At 34.1% G+C, this 21503-nt stretch overlaps 2 protein-coding genes and 1 pseudogene across 2 annotated transcripts; 2 read left to right on the forward strand and 1 right to left on the reverse strand.

The window, feature by feature from the left end:
• Positions 1 to 311: 311 nt before the first annotated feature.
• On the forward strand, positions 312 to 4690 carry LOC142644750 (NADP-dependent D-sorbitol-6-phosphate dehydrogenase-like; annotated as a pseudogene).
• A 2136-nt stretch (positions 4691 to 6826) lies between these two features.
• Positions 6827 to 12098, forward strand: LOC142643747 (NADP-dependent D-sorbitol-6-phosphate dehydrogenase-like). The gene is made up of 6 exons (XM_075818462.1): positions 6827 to 7131; positions 7964 to 8058; positions 8160 to 8277; positions 8894 to 9026; positions 11277 to 11496; positions 11624 to 12098. The coding sequence occupies exons 1-6, from the start codon at positions 6999 to 7001 to the stop codon at positions 11852 to 11854; spliced, it is 930 nt and encodes a 309-aa protein (XP_075674577.1). The 5' UTR covers positions 6827 to 6998; the 3' UTR covers positions 11855 to 12098.
• A 2192-nt stretch (positions 12099 to 14290) lies between these two features.
• LOC142642184 (polyprenal reductase 2) lies at positions 14291 to 18664 on the reverse strand. Its single transcript, XM_075816538.1, has 6 exons — positions 18126 to 18664; positions 16992 to 17341; positions 15785 to 16019; positions 14887 to 14985; positions 14672 to 14743; positions 14291 to 14560 (listed from the first exon to the last, which is right to left on the reverse strand). Exons 1-6 carry the CDS (start codon positions 18279 to 18281, stop codon positions 14456 to 14458), a joined length of 1017 nt encoding a protein of 338 aa, XP_075672653.1. The 5' UTR covers positions 18282 to 18664; the 3' UTR covers positions 14291 to 14455.
• Positions 18665 to 21503: the final 2839 nt, after the last annotated feature.

Here is a 21503-nt window from a genome sequence, read left to right on the forward strand (position 1 = left end):
TGTGGACGTCAATAACCTATTAAATGCATTTTTGAATTATTTTTTGTGATTAGTGATACATCTTTTTAAGTCTCATGTTGTAAAATTTATAATATCCCTAACATTATTTATTCAAATACCAATATGGATATTTCTCCTGGTAGTGGTAGGTACAGTATTCTTGTGCCATTATTGAGATAGTGGCTACCATTGAGACTTTCTCAATATATAAACGGTAGAGCCATGCACCTCTTCTAGTGCACAAGGCTTCATTGGAGCATAGCATAGAGGCATAACAGGTCACAATGGGTCAGTTTGGAGGGCCAGAAGAAATGGCAAATACACTCAACAATGGCTTCCAGATGCCGATAATCGGCCTAGCCGCCTAGGTGTTTGGCGCATGGAAAAAAAATGAAATGAGAGACCTCATTATGAATGCCATCAAGATTGGTTATCGCCATTTCGACTGTGCTGGTAACCTTCACTCATCACTTGTAGCTTATTGTATATATGCAACATTTCTTCTGTGTTTTCAGCTGCTCATTGTATTCTTCTTCTAAGGTCTAACTTACTTGTTTGATTTGTGAAATAACAGGCAAACTGTGGGCAATTTAAGACGTTAGAAGTTATAGGAAAAATGATTATTTTCAATTTTGCTTCAAAGTTCTAGTTAATCTAGCTGAAGTTTGAACTAGTTCCTACAATGGACACTTGTTACTATATATTGTGAGGGTTTTATGGTATAGGAAAATACTAGTTGAAGGTCTTTTCTTTTCGTTTTGAGAGAATAGTGTAATGTTGTTGAAGCAATATGATCATATGATTGTTTAAGTGGTTGAATCATATATCAGGTAATGGCGACAAAAATATAAAATTATGTAAAAGAATAATTTCCTCTTTTTTTTTAGAAGAATAATTTCCTTATTTGGTTGACACGAGAGAGAAAAGAAAAGAAAAGTAAAGAAATCAAATCTACGAAGCCCACCTTTTGTTTTCCGTCCGATTTGGGCAGAAATAGAGAGAAACAATGCAATGAAAAATTGTACCATGACATATTAGACTTTGAGCAAGTTACGTACACAACAAATTTCTTTCCTCCAGAAAAAAAAACAACAACAACAACAATAACAACAACGTACACAGCAATTAAATTAACAAGCTTTTTTTTAATTTTTATTTGAGTCCACTATTAACATAACTTTTTTACTAATCACCAATAAATATGAAATTTTTTGTGTTTATAGAATTTCTCTTTGAGTTTTCATGACTAGAAAATTACATTTGCCCACGAGTTTTTATCCTTCTCTTAAATTCAATTGGACATTGAAGTAAAAAATATAAAATTTTCTTTCAAACTCCTTTTCCTTTGCAAACCAAACAAAGGAAAGATTAGTTTATTATTTTCTCTTATTTTTCATTTCCTTTTCTTCCCCTTTCTTTCCTATCTCTTTTCTTTTCTTTTTCCTCCTCTCTTACAACCAAACACAATAAAATGTTAGAGTGACACATGGGTCAATTTTGACTATAAAAATGCATTTGGTTAGGTTGCTAAATGAATGTTCTAATAGAATTTTATTCTTTCTCCCACTTTTTATGTCTCACTGATAACAATTTGTCGCAAATTATATATATATATATATATATATATATATATATATATATATATATATATATATATGAGTGTGTGTGTGTGGGGGGAGGGGGCATATTACAATTGGTGAAACATAAAGTGGAAAACATTTTGTGTTATTAGATTTATTGATTCTATTTTGAGTTATTCATAACATAAACAATGGTTAGTTGACAATGAATTGAGACCCGGTGAAATAGTACCATGCAATAGAACTTTTGATGGCTGAGATTGAAAGTTAAAAAAACTTTCGAGCTGTTTGGTAACGTTGTTCTAATAACGTTTTTTGTATTTTTTGAAAATACATATGAGTGAAAAAATGTATGAAAATGCGTGTAATGTTGTTTAAAAACTGAAAATATGTTGTTAAACATGGGGCCTTACTTTTAATCTCAACAATGGGATCAAAACTTTTAACTTTTTTACCATGCTATCTTCTCAACTTTTTCCTCTAACAACTACATGGTGCAATAGCCCTAGCTATGGTGCCTAGTCTGGATCCAGTTGACAAGGTTGGTTGTTGCAGCTCACTACAAGAATGAAGCAGAACTTGGGGAGGCACTTGCAGAAGCATTTCGGACTGGGCTTGTCAAGAGGGAAGATCTTTTCATTACCACCAAGGCCAGTTTAACTTCAATTATAATTAAAAAAATTTGATTTTATTTTTTGGTTTAGTATCAGACTATAATTGGTTAATTATCTCATAAATTCAAGCAAAATGAACAAAGTTTTCTTGGTTTTTTTATTTCCTAATTGCAGCTCTGGAATTCAGACCATGGACATGTTGTGGAGGCCTGTAAAGACAGTCTGACGAAGCTTCAGTTAGATTATCTGGATCTGTACCTTGTTCACTTCCCTGTAGCTACTAGCCATACCGGTACTTCATGCTTGCCTGTTTCATCATATTTGGTATTCTTATCTTCAGTGTAGTGTAGTTAAGGCCAGTAGGCCGCAGTTCATGGCTGCATAACCTGAAACAATAAATTTAAAGACGCAAACTCTTTTTCCAACTAGTGAGGGATTCATTGTGATTGGTACATAATAAAAATACCGACAGTGGTGCACACATGTGAAAGTGATGTTAGTTCAAGCAAAACTTGCCACTTTAACAAGTTACGGAAATATTGAAAGAAAGAAAAAAGAAAAGGAGAGATGCCATTAGCATTGCCTGGCTAGAAATCAAATACAATATGATGTAAAAATGAGACTTCAAAAACAGAAACTAGTTGATTCTAGTAGCTTAAATAATGTTTTGTTGGGTTTATTTATGAGAAAAAGTAGCCAAACCAGAATGAGACGAAAAAGGGTGTGTAAAATGAGATTACTTGACTTATAGTAACTTAAATAATGATTTGTTGGGTTTATTCGATGAAAAAAAGTAGCCAAACCAGGATGAGACGAAAAAAGGTGTGTAGAATGAGATTAATTGATGGGATCGACGGCTTATAGACTTCTAGTTCACTGGTTAAAAAGTCCACATCTTGCCTCTCTTTTGTCACATTGTCAGTCTAGTTATAAATAATATTCTGCACTTAGGTAATGGCATCTTTGAGTTCATTTTACCTTTTTTAGGCCCTTGACAAGCAATTAGGATCATGGTCCCCTCATGTACGGTGATTTACACTTTTCTCAATCTGTTGTATTCCAAATGCATGCAGGAATTGGAACAACTGCCAGTGCACTGGATGAGAATAAGGAACTGGACATAGACACAACCATATCCTTGGAAACTACCTGGCATGATATGGAAGATCTTGTTTCCATGGGTCTGGTTCGTAGCATCGGGATCAGGTGCACCTGGCCTAGCTAGCTAGCTTCTAACACTTGCAATTACTTTCCTCTGGATGCATGGGAATAATGCATCACTTTAATGGCTCTGCATAATTTCTTGTGACTTTCTTTGATATGTGTCATCTCATTCTGCCCTTTCAATCATGCCATCACATTAGGATTGTCACATCCTTCCTTAATATCATGATTAGCAAACATAGAAGAGAATCAAGCATAGTAGGGTATGGCCTTGAGCGTTGATTCAAAGGACTACATATGCAGTCCTCAAGCGAAAGGATCCTCTCCATTTGAAATGAATTCATTTCATGGTTAAAATTTTAAATGACGTGATACTTTGCGTACTGTTAGATCCAGAAAATAAAATCTTATTTGTGTAATTGAATCGTTCCATTTCAAGTCAAATTGAGAGGATCATGGCTATATTTTATTTTCCGGACTTTTTAATATATATTCCTTTGTTATCAAATAATTTGATTGAAACATGCTGTTCTTATTTGCAGCAACTATGACATCTTTCTAACCAGAGATTGCTTAGCCTATTCCAAAGTAAAGCCAGCAGTGAACCAGTTTGAAAGTCACCCTTACTTCCAGCGTGATTCTCTGGTCAAATTCTGTAGAAAGCATGGGATTTGTGCTACAGCCCTCACTCCTCTAGGCGGTTCTGTGGCCAACACTGAATTGTTTGGTTTAGATTCATATTTGGATGAGCCAATTCTCAAAGTAAGTTCACTCTTCATACATTTCCTGAGAGTGTTCATTTGGTTCAACTTAGTTTCATTGGCTTATTTAGTTTATTTTGTTTGTTCTGTAAAATTACATATCTACCTTGAAATAGATGATACTTTAAAACTATACATTCTCTTTTATGATGAAAATAAGCTCAACCAAATAGGAGAGTTCATCAAAGATAAGTAGTCTAATGTTTTTTTCTTTCAGGGTCTGGCAAAGAAGTACAAAAAGAGTGTGGTTCAGATTGTTCTTTGGTGGAACATTCAAAGGAACACAGTTGTCATTCCAAAGACATCAAAAATTGAGAGACTCAAAAGAGAATTTCCAAGTTTTTGATTTTAAGCTGACCAAAGAGGACATGGAACTGATCAAAACTATAGACAGGAAATATCGGACCAATCAACCCAGCAAGTATTGGGGCATAGATGTGTATGCATAAAGTATGCCCAAGATTCTAGTAATTGTTCTTCCCTCAAGTGTTAAGGGAACATGAGCTATTGATCATCCTAGTGATTTTAGTCTGGCAATAAGAGGAGTTTAAGAACTTATAGATCGTGCATGAATGCCAAAACTCCATCATGTGAAACTCTTTGATGTTTATGATCTTTAATTTGACTCTGGCCTTGTAATGTGAATTCATTAAGTACCCTCTACTATGCTATGCCTACGTATTGGAAGCAATGAGAAAATGGGAAGGATATTCCTTGATATATCTTGATGAATTTATCTTCAAGTAGATCATTTTCACTTCCCTTACTCTTCTCAAGATTCAAATGGAGCCTAAAGGAAAATGCAAATGTTGAAATTCTACTGCTTTTTAGAAGAAAAAAAAAAATGTAACTCTTATCTAAGTTACTAACTTGAACCCACCTTATAAAAAAATATATATATATATATATATTATTTTTGAAACAGTACACTAAGATTGAAATATTCTATTTTAGTGACCAATATGGTATTCAAAACTATTTTCCATACCTCATGTGATATAAGAGGTAATAGATTCAAATATCCTAGTGTAAGTGCACAATTGCACCTGGACCCAAAGAAGATTATGGGCTCAGGCCCAATGAGGCTTAAACAATAAAATTTGTAGAGTGTGGGCTTGAAATCTAGGTTAAAGGTACTGAGAACTTGACAACAGCCTGAGAGTTACAAACACTTGTGAATAACAATTGTTAATTGCAAATAGGCCTCCTCGGATGTAAGCCGAGGACCAATTCTGTATTATTTCTCTTTCTTTCTTATAGGTTACAATCCTTAATTTCTTTTCTTTTTCTTTAGAGAGAGAGAGAGTAAGCCAGAGAGAGAAAGAGAGAGATCTCCCTTTCCTTTGCATTCCTCCTCCTTAAATACCCCTTTTTTAGATGCCTTTTGGGACCCTAACTAGAAGTTTCTGCCCTACTGTTCAGGGGTCACTTTCTCATTAATGCGGTCAGGGAGGTAGGTGCAGAGTCTTTAATGCGGAGGTGGCAGCCTTTGCTCTAGATATTTTCCTTAACACTGGTGTATCGAGAAGGTTCAGAGTTTCCCCCTTTAACCATTAGTCTTTCTAGAGTTGTGCTTTGACCTTCATAATGAAGTTTTGAATTCTCTTGGGCTTGTCCGAGGAGAAACTCGTCCTCGACTGCACCCTTGGACCCTCAGCTGCACCCTTGGACCCTCGGCGTATTGGCCAATTCGTAGAGTTCAATTCTGGGGTAGGTCGACCCTCCATGCTACAGTCCAAAGGCCCATATGCCCATTTGGGTCCTTTTACTCCCCACACCTAGCCAATAGCTGATGGTTTCCTCAAAAACTTCTTAATTACTCAGTGCTTTAAGATGGGAGACTACACATAGGGATGGCAAAAAATTCTCCATCCCGCCTCGCTCTGCCCTATGCCTGTTTAGAATGTCTTGAATAGGTGAGGGGTTGAGGGCAGATTTTGCTTGTCTTGCCCATCCTAAATGTGTGTGTATGTTTTAATTAAAATATTTATAATTTTGTTGTACACATGTTATTACTACCTCATAAAACAATCTCTCTCTCTCTCTCTCTCTCTCTCTCTCTCCTTTATTAATATTGAAGCGAACTTATTAAAAATGATAAAATACCTCCATCCCACTTGTTTTCGACGTGCATTTTCTATCTCACACAATTTTCCTAGCCTGGAAAAGGAATGAGGTGGGAATAAGTCAACCTTATTAGACCTTGTCCCGTCTTGTTGTCATTTCTAATTACACACACATATAGTGTGAGATGTACACTGTGAGAGGGACAAAAATTCAAAAATTATGTATATAATGTCCATTTGGGAATAATATAATTAATTGAAATTAAAAAATTTTATTGAAAAGATTGTAGATAAAGCTAAAAGTTTGCTAAAATAGTACAATAAGAGTATAAGACTAATAAATAATACCAAAAAGTGCAATAAAATCCATAAATAATAACGAAAATAAACTAAATAGCAATAAAAATAAAGTTTTTTTTTTTAAAACAATAAAAATAAGTTAAATAGTAATAAAAATAAATTAGATAGTAAAAATAAGTAGGATTTTTAGTCGAGGCAAACGCAACATAAATTCTCCTCAGAAGGAAATGTTTACCTCGCCGGCTCGATCGCTTGACCATCATTGGCATTAGGACCTAATCAAACGGTTCGAGCAAATGCAAATCACACTAAATTTAGCTACATCTTTTAACGCTAAAATTAGAAATGCCAGCATACGTATATTCTTTATCAGCAAAGAACAGCCAAAAACTGACCTCGTTATAAGCACTCACAACAATCCTCTCTCTGTGAGCTGCTCCTGCAAACATAAACAAATAAAGCTGAGAGGCAGAGAGTTAAAAGACGGTTTAGCTGTGTCTCAAAACTGAAAAAATGGCTGTAACACTCAGCAGTGGGTTCAAGATGCCCTTAGTGGGCTTTGGTGTTTGGCGTGTGGAAGGCAAGGACATCAAGGACCTTGTCATCAATGCCATCAAGATTGGGTATCGCCATTTTGATTGTGCTGGTAATTTCTCTCATAAAAATTTAATCTTTTTTGCTTTTTATGAGGTGGGTCGAAGGTTATATTACTTGTAGATTAGTTGGGTATTCAATTTCTTCTGTACACTATTACCATAAAACATAACTTTTACTATTATTACTTGTAAGAGTGAAACAAATCAAACAGTCTTTGTTCTGGTTCTTTTACTTGTAGAATTGTTGGGTATTCAATTTTGTGGTGCTTGGAAATACTTTGTGCAACCTAGTATGATTTCTAACTGACCCTTGAAACTTTCTCATATTGCAACACTATGTAGATTTTGGGTGTTAACTTTTTGAGTTTATAGATCATTGGAAATTCAATCACCACATCTTGCAACATTTCTATTTCTTCCAATGATCTCTGTCAAGGCTCAAGAGCACTGTGTCAGTTGTGTGACCAGTAGCAATTCTCCCATGGAGGAGAGAACCTGGGTTCAAATCCCACCCCTCCCCACTTATTGTAAGCAAAAATTTTCCAATGAGCTTTGGTTTGAATAGCACCTTCTCCTCTCGCAAGAGTGGTTGGAGGGTGAGGTAGGATTGAGAGTTCCTATAGGTGTAACGTGTGTAATGTGTATGTGCTGTATATTGATCAACCTTTGCATCAAAATTGAGAAAATCATTGACATTCAACACTGTTGGAAGAACATAAACTTGAGGATAGATTTGGCATGGGAGAGTAAATGTGGGAAATTGTTTCATGCTTCATTCCCACCAAAAATGATCACAATGTTTTTCCTGTGGTGATCGAATATGTATTCCCTTTTGAGGTGTTTATGAGGCATTTGATATTTGACAAATAATGTTGCTTGCAGCTGATTACAAGAATGAAACCGAAGTTGGAGAGGCACTTGCAGGAGCATTTCAGTCCGGACTTGTGAAGAGAGAGGATCTTTTTATCACTACAAAGGTTAGTTAATCTGTGAATTTATGACCTTAATTTCCGTAGTGGTAACACTCAAGTTTTCCAGATAATGACAAATTCTTTCATTAATTGCACATAAATTGCAGCTTTGGAATTCAGACCATGGTCATGTTTTTGAGGCCTGTAAAGACAGTCTGAAGAAGCTTCAGCTAGATTATCTGGATCTGTACCTTGTTCACTTCCCTGTAGCTACCAAGCATACCGGTAAATCCTGCCTGCCTGTTTCATCATTTTACTATTGCTATCTGTATTTTCTATTGTTTACTGTGAAGTTGGGGTGTACAATTTGTGGGCTGCATAACTTAAAATATCTAATTTGCATATGATGAAAGTGTAGAATGGCTTTAAAAACAATATAGTTGGCTTTTATAACATGTTATTGCACTGCATAGGTGGGGTCCGTGGGGATAATGCTGAAAATGGTATTAGTGAGGAATCTCAATATAAGTGCTAGGGAGAGTAGGTCAAGTTCATTGAAGGAACAAATCACTAGGCAATTTTGAGTCTCTTACAAGTTACAAGTGCTTGCCAGCTCCATCTCACCTATAGAGGCGGGAGGCCTACATTTGATGGAAGGCAGTTCATTGAAAAAATCAGTCAATGGGAATTGCAAATTTGTACTTGTGGACTGAGATGAGTCCCATCCCATTTCATCACACTCCTTTCTCCTGCATAGATGGTTCACAAATTCTCTACTGTGGTTTATGATATTAGTGTTTAGTTCATACTGGTGTGTTGAGAATACTTAAGGCAATTTGCAACTTCTGCATCTGCTTGTGAATCATTGTTCAAAAAAATTTCTTATCCTACTAACATGCAGGCGTGGGTACCACTGACAGTGCTTTGGATGAGGATGGTGTGCTGGAAATAGATACAACCATATCTCTTGAAACCACCTGGCGTGCTATGGAAGATCTGGTTTCCAAGGGTTTAGTTCGCAGCATTGGGATCAGGTGCACTGACATTTTAAAATTTTAAAGCACATTCAAGTGAATAGCATATGTTGCTCTATGTCAATGTGACTCTTTTCCATTTTTCAAAAAATAATTTCCTTTAGAATCCTGCCTTCTGTAATCTGAAATCCTATGCCTCCTTCATTTTAAAGCTTACAAAAGTGGAATGGAACGTGTCAGATTAATCAACATTTATGTTTTTCGATGCAACAACAATATATTAATTGTAACAAGTAATTTTTTTGGTTGGTTAATTGGTCACATTTTATTCTTGAAATGGGTTGGATTGGTATTTGTCTGGATACAGCAAGCAAGATAATTCTAGAAAGAATCCTGTTCTATTTAAATCTTCCAATTTCCTCCAATTTTTATCTAGATGTAAGACACGTGGCATTTAAAAAATCCAATGGTCTTAAAAACCTATGTAAATCAGACAAATCAAATAAATGCCACATGTCTCATAAATAGGAGGGAATTGGAATATTTAAATGGGAGGGATCTTATCCCAAATAATTCTATAAATTTAAATGCACTTTTTAAATCTAAATAAGTACCTTGTGTAAGAATTGAGAAATTCAGTGGCTCCATCTTTAGTTTTCTCTTTTCTATCACTTGTGTGTACAATTTAGGTAGAGTATTGCCACCCATTATTGCTAAGAAATGAAAGAAACCTAAGTCAAGATGTTAAATAGAGATGGACATCATAAATATGGTGACTTTATAATACAAAACATAAGTCATGACAATCATACAGATTTGTTTTTTATAGGGTGATTTTTATCTAGAAAGCATAGGCACTACAGTGCCCTACCCGTGTTGGACACAGGACACGCCTAGGAAACTTTTGCATCCATGTCCCAGCCGTCCTTTTAAAAAAAAATATATGCAGCACACGGGAGGGACGCATATCTTTTATTTCTTTTTTGTTTTAATCTTGAACACTTATCTAGTTATCCTTTATTTACTATTTTAGATCTTATTATTTGGTTTGTATTTTAATGTCTAAACATCATATATTAGTCATGAATTCACTTTATTATCATTTATTACTCTTAAATTGATATATGTTTAACATTCACTAATTGTGTAAACTTCATTTTTTAAGAAGTTATACATATGCATACACTTGTACAACTTGTGCAGATCTAGCTGCCTTTGTGCCTAGTATACATGTATTAAAATATGGGTAAGGTTTATCCTGCCTTGATTTTATGTTCAAAAGGTTTAGTGCATAATCTCCTCCAGAATTCCTATTGTTTTTTGGCTGTCGAAAGACGGGCATTAAATTAATTGTGGGCTGTTGGAGAAAGAGTTGAATTTTGACACGACCGGTAAAACCTAGTTTGACAGGGTCCACTAACTTGAGCCACATAAATGCAGTAGAGGGAACAACTATCATGATCTGTATTAGAAATCATCAGTAACATGGTTTTACTTTTTTTCACTGAATACAACAATTTGACTAGGGTTGGCAATATTGGATACGACCTACGAACCTGACACAATATGACACAAAATTAGCAAGTTATGGGTTGAGGCTTAATGGATTCATGTCATATTTAGGTTGACATGACTGACTCATTTAATAAATGAGTTGGGTTAGTGTTCAACCAATGGAACCCATTTGACCTGTTTAATTAAATAACATTTTACCAATGTACCTTTCAAACCTAGATATATAAACTTATTAATTGTTGTGGATTATTTTTTTTGACATATTGTGATTGATTATTTGTGATATTGAGATATGCTTTAGTTTTGAATGATTATTTGTAATACAGTTACTCGTTAGTTTTGAACTTCATTTTAAAAATATTTATTTGTTTGTTTTTTCATAATCTTTTTTTTAAATAAAATAACAGGTCGACACGACTGATTCGTTTAATAAATGGGTCATGTTAGAGTCGATGAATCTTGACCCATTTAATAAACATGTCGGGTTAGTGTTTGATCCATATAGTCGGATACTCATGAGTTGACACGACACACACACGAGCACTAATTGCCAACCCTAAATTTGACAAAATCACCTCTAAAAATTCTGTTGTATTGCATATCCATCCACACATCTTAAAATAAACTGTGCCATAGTCATTATTTTGAATTTTTATGGTTAGAGAGATGTCTTGGAATCTGATATACACTGTAAGTGAAAGAAAAGCTTCAACATTTTTGCCCTCACTTGAGTATCTATCAGTTTTCAGATCTTTCAAAGTATGGAATTTTGTTCTGATAAAATTTTCTCTGCAGCAACTATGATATCTTTCTAACTAGAGATTGCTTAGCTTACTCCAAAGTGAAGCCTGCTGTGAATCAAATTGAAACACATCCCTATTTTCAACGTGATTCCCTTGTGAAATTTTGTCTGAAGCACGGTGTTAGTATTACAGCTCACACTCCTCTAGGAGGTGCTGCAGCCAACACTGAATGGTTCGGTTCAGTGTCATGTTTGGATGATCCAGTTCTCAAAGTAAGTTAATTCTTCCATTCTTAATGGATAAATTGTCGCCTATTATCATTACCACTGAATTAAAAAAAAAAATCTGCTTAAGTTCTGGTTTAGCAAAAGTTTCATTAACTTGTTTCTCTCGTGCCAGGGACTGGCTGCAAAATACAAAAGAACTGTGGCTCAGATTGTTCTTCGATGGGGCATCCAACGTAACACGGTCGTCATTCCAAAGACATCAAACCTTAAGAGATTGGAAGAGAATTTCCAAGTTTTTGACTTTGAGCTAACCAAGGAGGACATGGACCAGATTAAAAGTTTGGACAGGAAACATCGAACCAATACTCCTGGAAAGTTTTGGGGCATAGATTTGTATGCATAACTGCATTGGCAATTCTAATTCTGCAAGAATAAGAGTTTTGGAGCTATTGGAAATCCTTTGGATTTGAACTGGCATTTGAAACATTTAAACTATTATTTTAGTTACTTTTCCATAGCTCTTTAGATCTTTTCAGTTTGAAAGCAATGTTTGCAAGTTTATTATATCATGAGCACTAAACATTGTAATGTGATGGTTCATACCTGCATCTTGGCTCTGTGGTGGAATTACTTTTGTGCTTAAAACAGCTTAAGAATATCTAATCATTTTAACATTTTCCTTGCATCATTTTTTGAGAACCAACTAGAGCCTTTTGGGAATTGGAGGATGCTCAAAGTTCCTCCATTAGTACCAGATCAATTGCTTAAGCTAATTAAGTAATACAACATTTCTTATGGCAATTTTGCTTGCATTTAGAATGATATAATAATATTTTCAAATTCCAATGGATAAATTAGGCAAGCGTTAGAGCTCATGGTTGCTCTGAATGACATGATGTTAGTTCCTTGGTAGTCTCCAGATCTAGGTAAAAGTAGTAACAACCCTTGAACTGCATTAGATCAAAACGATTCAGCTCAAGTGTTTGAAGCAATTACCTGGCATTGCAGACTTCTATATTTAATGCAAAAACCTTCCTCAAGTTGTTACTTATATAAACATTTGCCTCCTCCAACATAGCTTGTTTGATGAAGATGAGCTTAACTGAAACATATTTAAACATCCAATTGCATTACACATGCCTGCAACACGGGAATGGGAACACAGGCGCAGAGAGACACAGAGTAGACTACACACTGATATATTCAAAATAACAATTTAAACAAATTGAACGATATATAAAATTGGTTATATATCCAGTCAGTGAAACATTTTCATTGCACATAATAGTAGTTCTCCAATAATGCTGAGGTATCTCATTCTTATTTAGCCTCATCAAACATCCCCTAACGAGATTCTCCTTTACATGTTAAAAACACAAATTACAGTGGGTCTGTTTGGTGAGTGAGTTCAAACTCACATTTTCACATTTTAAACAATATTACACATATTTTTACATACTTTTTCACTCACACGTATTTCAAAAAACTATAAACAACAATTCTTAAACTACTCTACTAAACTGACTTCATCTTAATTTGACATTTGAGAATCCACCAAGGTCTTTCACTCACCAACTCATAGTAAATCAATATTCAATAAATATATATATATATATACACACACACACACAGAGATCTCATGCAAAATGCATGGGGTCCTATTATGTAGCATTCTAATTTTGCATTTAGTCTGTTTTTTACCTCTTTTCATTAAGTTTTTTTTTACTGTTACCCAAAGGTTTACATTAATCTATTTTTGTTGTTATCCCATTAATCTCTAATTAATTGTTTGAGCTTACACTACACATTTCTTTCTTTTTCATGTCTTTTAACACACCCACTGTTTTAGTATTAAGAATGAAAGCAAAAAAAATAAAAAAATAAGGACTAATAGTAATAACTAACCGATAAGGCCTTAGGGAGAGATAGAGAGGCACAAAAATGTTTTCGATGGTTAAATGAAATATACTGTTTTACTATTATCGAAATAAAAGACTTGAGATTGATAAAGTATTTCTAAAAGAAAGAAAAGGGAATATGAGGAGCCTCTGTCATACTGGCCTCCCAAGTCCTACCACCATGAAGCCGCTAAAACCCCTATGGGTAATTTTTTTTTAAAAAAAAAAAAAATTAAGGACTTAAATATGATTTGGGTTTGGGTAATTTTGTTAGATAGTTTTTGTTTTGGATATATAACTAAAGAGAGTATTTGGTGCGTAATGTAAAGTTATATTCTACTATGATTTTAAATTATCTAAAAGACACATGCATATGCATTTGCCCACACAGTGTCTTAATGTCACACTATCGATGAATGAAAAATAGTGATAGAGTTGGGCATACTTTTATTTTATGGTATGCAATTTGTGTACACAACACAAATTAGTTGATTTTTATGGTTCTGTTACTCTTTTGCATTTATTTTTAGCTTCATGATTTTTTTATTATAAATTAATCTTACCTTGAGAATGCTAAAAATGTACAGTGAAGTTACTAAATTAATTTTTAATATCTCAAAAAAAATATGTTTCTTTACTCTACTTTAGTTTACTTTTTTATATAATATATGTACAATATTTTCCAAAATCATCTTCCATAAAATATCATAAAATTATTTGTCCTTCACGCAAACAACCTACAAGCATTGATTGAGATCTATTGATTTGTTTATAAAATCAAGGTAGTGTGTAGAATCTGACAAAGTACTAAAGTGCACGTGGAGTGAATTCCTTGTAAGTTGTTTTTTAATTGCTCATTACTTGAACAAAACAATTATAATGGATATGTATGTGCAATTTATATATATATATATATATATATATTTTTTATGATGAACTTATTACTAACAAAGTTTTGTAACAATTATGCTAAAACATATGTACAACATTCTTCAAAATAATATTACATAAAATATTACAACATTATTTATGCATCGCACAGGTAATTTACTAGTTATTCAAACTCAAACTCAGGAGTATTGTCTATGCACTTATGTGTCAAAAGCTCAATAAAGAAATGGAATAATTGCATGCCGGTTGCTTGGGTAATTGTCAAATTTACGAAGATACCACCTATGTGTTTCTGCTGCTGCAAACGCCAAATTTGCCACCTGTCAATGAGAAGAAAAAAAGAACAAATGTATTTAGATAAGGGCCAAAGTGCACAAAGGCAAAAGGGAAAAAAAAATCATGAAAAACGTTATATAGGAAAGGAATTATACCACAAATCCAAATAGTAACCAGATTGTGAGATCTGCTCCTCCACTAGCAACCAGAAGACCAGCGTATATAACCTGCAAATTATAATCAGAAAAGCAATTAGGACCATGAAAATGCTAACTGTTGGCATAACCTTGAATACCTCACAATATCATAAAATACTTAGGAAATGACAACATGCATGCACACAGAGTGAGAAAGAGAGAGAGAGAGTTACAATTTCAGCCAGATAATGCGGGGATGAAACACTTTCAAACCAATCACCATGAGGGATTACATACTCGTCAACTTGCTCTGTCTGGTCACGTAGCGAGCCCTGCCAAGGAATTAGTAAGGTCAGCCAATGGTAAGATATTGAAAGTGAAGATTTCAGGGACAATCTCCAACAGGCAAACAAACATTTTCATTCCTTCTCCCCATATACAAGAAAAAATAAGTGAAAATGTGTATCAGCAATGCCTATGGAAAAGATCATTCCAGTCTGATGGATATCTTGTTTAGGACAACGTAATTATGATCTCTTATAGCGTTTGGTGCATGTTTACTTTCACTTCACAAAAAACCATAGCATTTGTACATGTTTATTTTCATTTCACTAAAATCCTTTTAGGAATTCATGAATGGCGTTGATCCTGTCATTTACCATCATTCTGGCAAGGACATCTAAATCTCCCTTAGGTATTCATGTCAAGTAAACAACAATAATTTATTGTTTGCCAAATAATTAGCAGATAGTAGGTACATACATATGCAATATATATCTCTGTGTCTGTGTGAGTGTGAGTGTGAGTGTGTGCAAATGTACATATTTCAAAATTTTGCTTCTGTAATATCAATTTTGTTATCAACTACAAGGACTTCTGTTTCCAAGACAAAGAGAGGCACATAAAAAACAGCAGCTTCCATTTACAACCAACTACTTTGCCCCTTGCAACCATAATCATGATCACAGTCTTGAAATGATGTTGTCAAATTCTTGCCAGAACAAACAGAGGCTTGGTTGTGAAAAGTGATTTATGCAACAATATGTAAGACTATACCTACTGATAAAAATGAGTAACAGACCTAAGAAATCGACAACTAAATCAACAAACTGATTAAGTAGTGAAACATACAAGAATTGCATGACAACGGCGCTGATGAATCCAGCCCCAAAAAAATATAGTAGCACCAATCCATTGGCGCCAACCAAGCTTCATGAGAGGATTCATAAATTCCCACCAATCAAATTCAATAGCCGGCATCTGACTCTTGCCTTTAACAATGAATTCAGCCACTCTATTTGTCACAAATTCATACAACTCTGGTGCAAAATTGCAGCAAAGTGACAGTGGTGCTGCCATGTAGAAACTAATCCAGATTACAGAATACAGCAAAAATTAACAGAATATCAGCATTTACACAAACAATAGTAATAACAAAGAGAACTGAAAAGCTGAAACTAGTTTGTCAAGAATCAATTAATGGCATCTCATTAAGAAAACCAAAGATTAAATGCAGCATTAGGTCTTCTACCTTTTATTTTGGTAAGGAATATGGTGTGCAATAAATGCAAGCAGGGCATCTACCTAGGAAAGAGTAGTTACTAACATGAAGATAGTATTTTTTTTTTTTATATCAAAACATAGATATTAGTATAGACTAATCCATAAAAAATATTTTTTTACTTATCCAAGAATTATAATTTTTTAAGCACAGTAGTAAAAAGAACAATGTTTACATCAAATAGTTTCTGATCTAACCAGTTGTGAGGAACCATCTAATTTGATTTATGTTGAATTTGAACCCAGAATCTCAGATTCAACAAATACAGGTTACCAAGTATAGCCAGAACATTTGATCCATACTAAACTGAAACATCTATATTAATTACATGGAAGACAACATATCAAATCAATTCAATATCTTATGTTACCCAAAATCATGTTATATTAAGTTATCAATGGATGCATCAACAGCATCTTATATGTAAACTCCTTTTTGTATTAAAAAAAAATTAAAAAAAATTAAAAATTATGGATATGATAGGATTTGAAATCTATGGCATCCACTCAATAATGATTGTGCTTTACTATTGAGTCAAAACACCAATACGTTTCTTTTTGGTATAGGCGGGATTCAAACCCAGGCCCCTTATCCAACAACAAGGGACTTTATCAATTGAGCTAATTGACACTCACATAAGTAAAATCCTTCATGAATATCATATATTAAGGGGCCATCTACAATCATCGCTTTTCTCTCTCCTTTCTATAGGAAGTAAAATTATGAAAAAAACCACTGCAAGGAAATTAGAAGTTAGAGAATTTTCAATAGACTTACTATAGGCCAGTAAGATAACCAAAAATATGCATCTGAGCTGTGGGGCTATAGTTGAACACATATATTGTCTCAATGAGGCGTCTCGAAACATGAACTTCCATCAACAACAGCAGAAAAACAGATCGCCAGACCATATATCTTTGCTTCATTGGCGTTGAACTCAAATTGTGCCAAGAAAAAATGGGTGAACCTCCAGTCAAGTAACTGGGAATAGAAGAGTAAATAAATGGCTCTGAAACCAATGGCGCTGTTCTATATGCATACGTCCAAGTTGTGACAAGCAGGAAGGTTGTCCACACCACAGCCAGCACATAAAAATGACAGAAGAAACATTGAGGAACAGTGAACTTCTGCAATCCAACAAGGAGTAATTTAAATTGGTTTCCACCCCCTTGTCCTTCAAGAGTAAATAAAAGTAGGCTTTTCTTTCTCTTTGAGGTGAAATGTAAAGATTCAAACTCATTTCATCTACTCCATTGCAATCAATCATAACTTTTACGATACGGCAAAGTTTGATTATAAGAGAACTATCAAGGAATTCAACTTACAAGAAGAATGACGTACTGATAAAATAACTTTCCTTAATACTACAGTTTTAAAATTAAAAGTAGGCACTTTCTTTCTCTTTGAGTTAGAATGTCAAGATTCAAGCTCATTTCATCAATTCTACTACGACCATAACTTTTACAACATGAAAAAGTTTGATTATTTGATAAAAACACATTGGAATTCAGAAAAGGAAACATTCTAAAAGGATACAAACCTACAAATTTTCTTAGAAGCTAGGCCATATATAACACAAAATCCAGATTTCCATCTAAGCCAAGTAGCGTTACTCCAATTCCAAATGTACTAAAGCTTCTCTAACTCTAAGTTGCCAATAAATTTAGGAAAACAAAAAACCAGCAAAACGACACGTACCAAGGAGAGAAAATATCATATTCTAAGATATTCAACTCAAGAAAATTCAACCCCAATATCCAAAACATAAAACAGAGACTAAGACGCAATCACAAAATTTCTCATTTCTTTTCCTTCTCTTCCCCCCAATTTCTCTGCAAACAAACAGACCCAAATGCAGAAAAAAATAAAAATAAAAAACCAACACAATCTACCAATTCATCAAACAGTTACCTTTGACGAAGACTGCAAGAGCTTCCCTCGCTTAGCAAATCCCAAAAGCAAATCACGAAACCAACTGAGCCTAGAGGACGGAACCAAAGCAATCAAAATAGGCAAAGTCCCAGCAATCCAAGCCGTCCTCAGCAACACAACAAGTCCAACTTCCATTTTCGACGAAGACCCAGATGAAAACAAACCTCAAAGACTTCAAAACCGTTAATTTCCTCAAAAAAAGAGCCTTTCTTCAACTGGGTATTCCATAAATTCCGCCATTGTTGCACAGAAATAGTGCATGGAAATGAAAATCCCATAAAATAACAAAACAAATGGGAATTTTTATGAGTAAGCGATTCCAGGCGTGGAGTGTTGGGATTGTACAAAGCAAAGCTATAGAGTTTTCTACACGCTTGCTAATGGAGGCGATCGAGAAAAGAGTTTGTACGGAGGGTTAACACGGTGCGTTTTGGAGTACGATGAGGAGGTAGAAGAAGAAAAATAACGGTGAGGTAGTTGGATTAGTTAACTGTGAGTTTTCATTAAAAAAATAAAAAGGGATAGAAACGCTGACGTTTCGGTAGTGGGATAATATAGTGGGGAAAGTGGGTTGACTTGCATTCTACTGTTTCTGACTACCGCTAGGCAGGCCTGGCTTTGTTTTTAAAACTTAGAAAGCCCAATAATAGCATCCTAGCAGCGCGTGTGACGAGGCACTTTTTGGATTTAGTCTCTTAATTTTCTATTCATTTCAATTTGAGATATTTTTATCTTCTATCCAATTAAACCACCCATAGTAATTTTATTTTTATTACATTACTTTTTTTTTGGATTTTTTTTTTCCAATACATATAACAACGCTATCTTTTAGTAAAGAGACTTATAAGTTTACAAGTTTTTTGACAGAAGAATTTTCTTATAAAGCCGGCACGATCATTCATATGAAGAAGGTATGTCAACCTAAGGCTTTTATGTCATCGTTTGCTTCTTTTTAATAACTCCAAAAAAGGGATCGTATAATGATTTTTTATAATTTATACCATTTTTTTTTTAATATATAAGATGACATTGTAGCTTCAATAAAAAAATATGATATATAGGATTTTTTTTTTCATGTTTTATTCGTTTTAAATTAATGCCACTATTTACCATTACAGAAGACATTGTTTACATATTTTGTTGCATTAAATTTATTATTAAAAACTAGCCTCTGAGCACGCGCTCATGCGTGTGTTCAAAGGCTCTTCTATTTTTTTAAATAAAATTTAATAATTTGCATCAATTATAATTTGAGATTACTACATTTTTTATCACAAAATACCTAGGGTTATAATAAGTATTATATGTTTGCAAGTGAAATAATTTTTCATCAGACCCCTAGGTATTTTTGTGATTGGAAAATATAATAATCTCAAATTATAATTGATGCAAATTATTAAATTTTATCTAAAAAAATAGAAGAGCCTCTGAACACATGCATGAGCGCGTGCTCAGAGGCTAGTTCTAGAAACGCATGTGACGAGACTTTTTTTGGATTTAGTGTCATAATTTTCTATTCATTGCAATTTGAGATATTTTTATCTTATATCCAATTCAACCACACGCATAGTTAGGGGTGAGCAGAGTGATACCAAAGCCGACCCAACTGACCGGCGCCGATCAAACCGTACCGCCTTTGTCACTGACCAACTGAGCCGAGGCCGACAATCGGATGGAGAATCCTGCTTCGATGTCGGTGTGGTGCTGCCATCAGAACTACAACTCCAAACCGAGTTGGTTACCGAACCGACCGATTTGGCAATATTTTGTTTCGTTCTGTAGGTGTTTTCACATTTTGTGTTTTGTTGACAAAACGATTCGATTTACTTAGTAATTAAAAAACAAAATATTTCAAAACGGCATCGTTTTGAGTTAGGGTTGCTGATTTTCGCCCAATATAAATAGCATTTTTCAGTATCTTTCGCTCTCGCCTGAGTCCGTGGACTGTGACCAACAACTGACCATGAGTCACTGAGTTGCCTCTTGCAGCTCGGCAGGCTCACCATTCATGAGTCACGACCAGGCCAGCTACCGCACTTATGGAACCTTCAAAATTGGCCAAGTTCGTAATGAGGTGAACTTGATATCTTGCCATGTTTGTTCAATTCTAAGTTTGTAAAGTGTGTCTTCATATTGGAGAAAGTCATGTTCAATTGTCCCATACGTGAGAATATGTAAATTTCAAGTCAGTTGAAGAATATTTCTTCTATGTGTTCCTTATTCCTGTCTTGAGAATGCATAACAGGTGAGAGCTTCGGCAATTGAAGAAAACAACTACATTGGGTTTGCAATAGGCTAATCTAAAGGTGTTTCCAAAGAAATGGCCCATAATGTAGCATCCCAATGGCCCATAATTAACAATTAACACTTTAATTGTTAATCAAATCAATTATAATTTTAAGTTTGCTAACTTCTTCTTTTTTTTTTTTTTGTATTTTGATTGTTAGGGAGGGGAGACTGAGACAAAGAGAGTTCTCTCACTCTTCATATCTTTACTTCTTTGACTGGTCTGGTAGATTGGTTCAAGTGCTAGCCAAAGTATAAAAAGAACAAGTTAACACAAAGTACAAGAGCCAGTAACTACTAACTATATTATCAATCTGTTTTTGGGCATATCAACTTGTTTCTAGGCTTATCAACCTGTTTCTAGGCTAATTGCTTATATATCAATTTGTTTATATATCTGTTTCTGGGCATATTTCTTTATTGATTATATATCAAATTATCAATTGTTTTAATATCAATATGTTTCTGGGGATATATATCAAATTACAAATTGGTTGAACAGATTTTTTTTTTATATATAAAAAAACAAATAGAATTTTTAATGTTTCAAACCGAACAAACCGACTAAACCGACTGCAAAAAAGGCACTGCTATATGTCAGAAAACTAACCCTAAGCGGTATGCATTTGTTTTAATTATGAAAAAATTGATCATTATCGGTTCGGTAACAAATTTGAGAAAAAATCGAGCCAACCGAACCTCGCACACCCCTATCCATAGTAATTTTTATTTTGGACATAGAAAATACATTCATTAAATTGAAGGGAAAAAAAAGGAAGTACAAACAGATGTGAAGAGAAAAAAATTCAAACACTAACATAAATAAATAAATTGTTAAAAGAAAAAAAAAGGAGTACATTAAAAATCACCTTTTTTAAATAATTCAAAAATAAAGAAGAATAGATTTGAAAAAATAAAACCAAAAACCAAAAAAACAAAATGAGATTGGAATTTAAAAGAAAGGAAACCAAGAATAAAAAGAGAGAGAAACGTTTAAGTCTTAATAAAGGGGGAAAAATGAGAAGAAAAAAAAAGTGAAAATGTTGGATTTAATGGTCCTATTTTATAGTA

The sequence above is a fragment of the Castanea sativa genome, chromosome 7, assembly GCF_040712315.1.
Source record: "Castanea sativa cultivar Marrone di Chiusa Pesio chromosome 7, ASM4071231v1".
Classification (NCBI taxonomy): domain Eukaryota; kingdom Viridiplantae; phylum Streptophyta; class Magnoliopsida; order Fagales; family Fagaceae; genus Castanea; species Castanea sativa.

What these genes read in the sequence shown, in the direction of transcription:
- LOC142643747 (XM_075818462.1), top strand. Translation starts at nt 6,999, where the DNA reads ATGGCTGTAACACTCAGCAGTGGGTTCAAGATGCCCTTAGTGGGCTTT. An exon ending in TCGCCATTTTGATTGTGCTG is followed by an intron (nt 7,132 to 7,963) that starts GTAATTTCTCTC and finishes TGTTGCTTGCAG; the next exon opens with CTGATTACAAGAATGAAACC. An exon ending in GTTCGCAGCATTGGGATCAG is followed by an intron (nt 9,027 to 11,276) that starts GTGCACTGACAT and finishes TTTTCTCTGCAG; the next exon opens with CAACTATGATATCTTTCTAA.
- LOC142642184 (XM_075816538.1), bottom strand. Translation starts at nt 18,281, where the DNA reads ATGGAAGTTGGACTTGTTGTGTTGCTGAGGACGGCTTGGATTGCTGGG. An exon ending in GCCGTTGTCATGCAATTCTT is followed by an intron (nt 14,986 to 15,784) that starts GTATGTTTCACT and finishes ATTCCTTGGCAG; the next exon opens with GGCTCGCTACGTGACCAGAC. An exon ending in GGTTACTATTTGGATTTGTG is followed by an intron (nt 14,561 to 14,671) that starts GTATAATTCCTT and finishes TCTCATTGACAG; the next exon opens with GTGGCAAATTTGGCGTTTGC.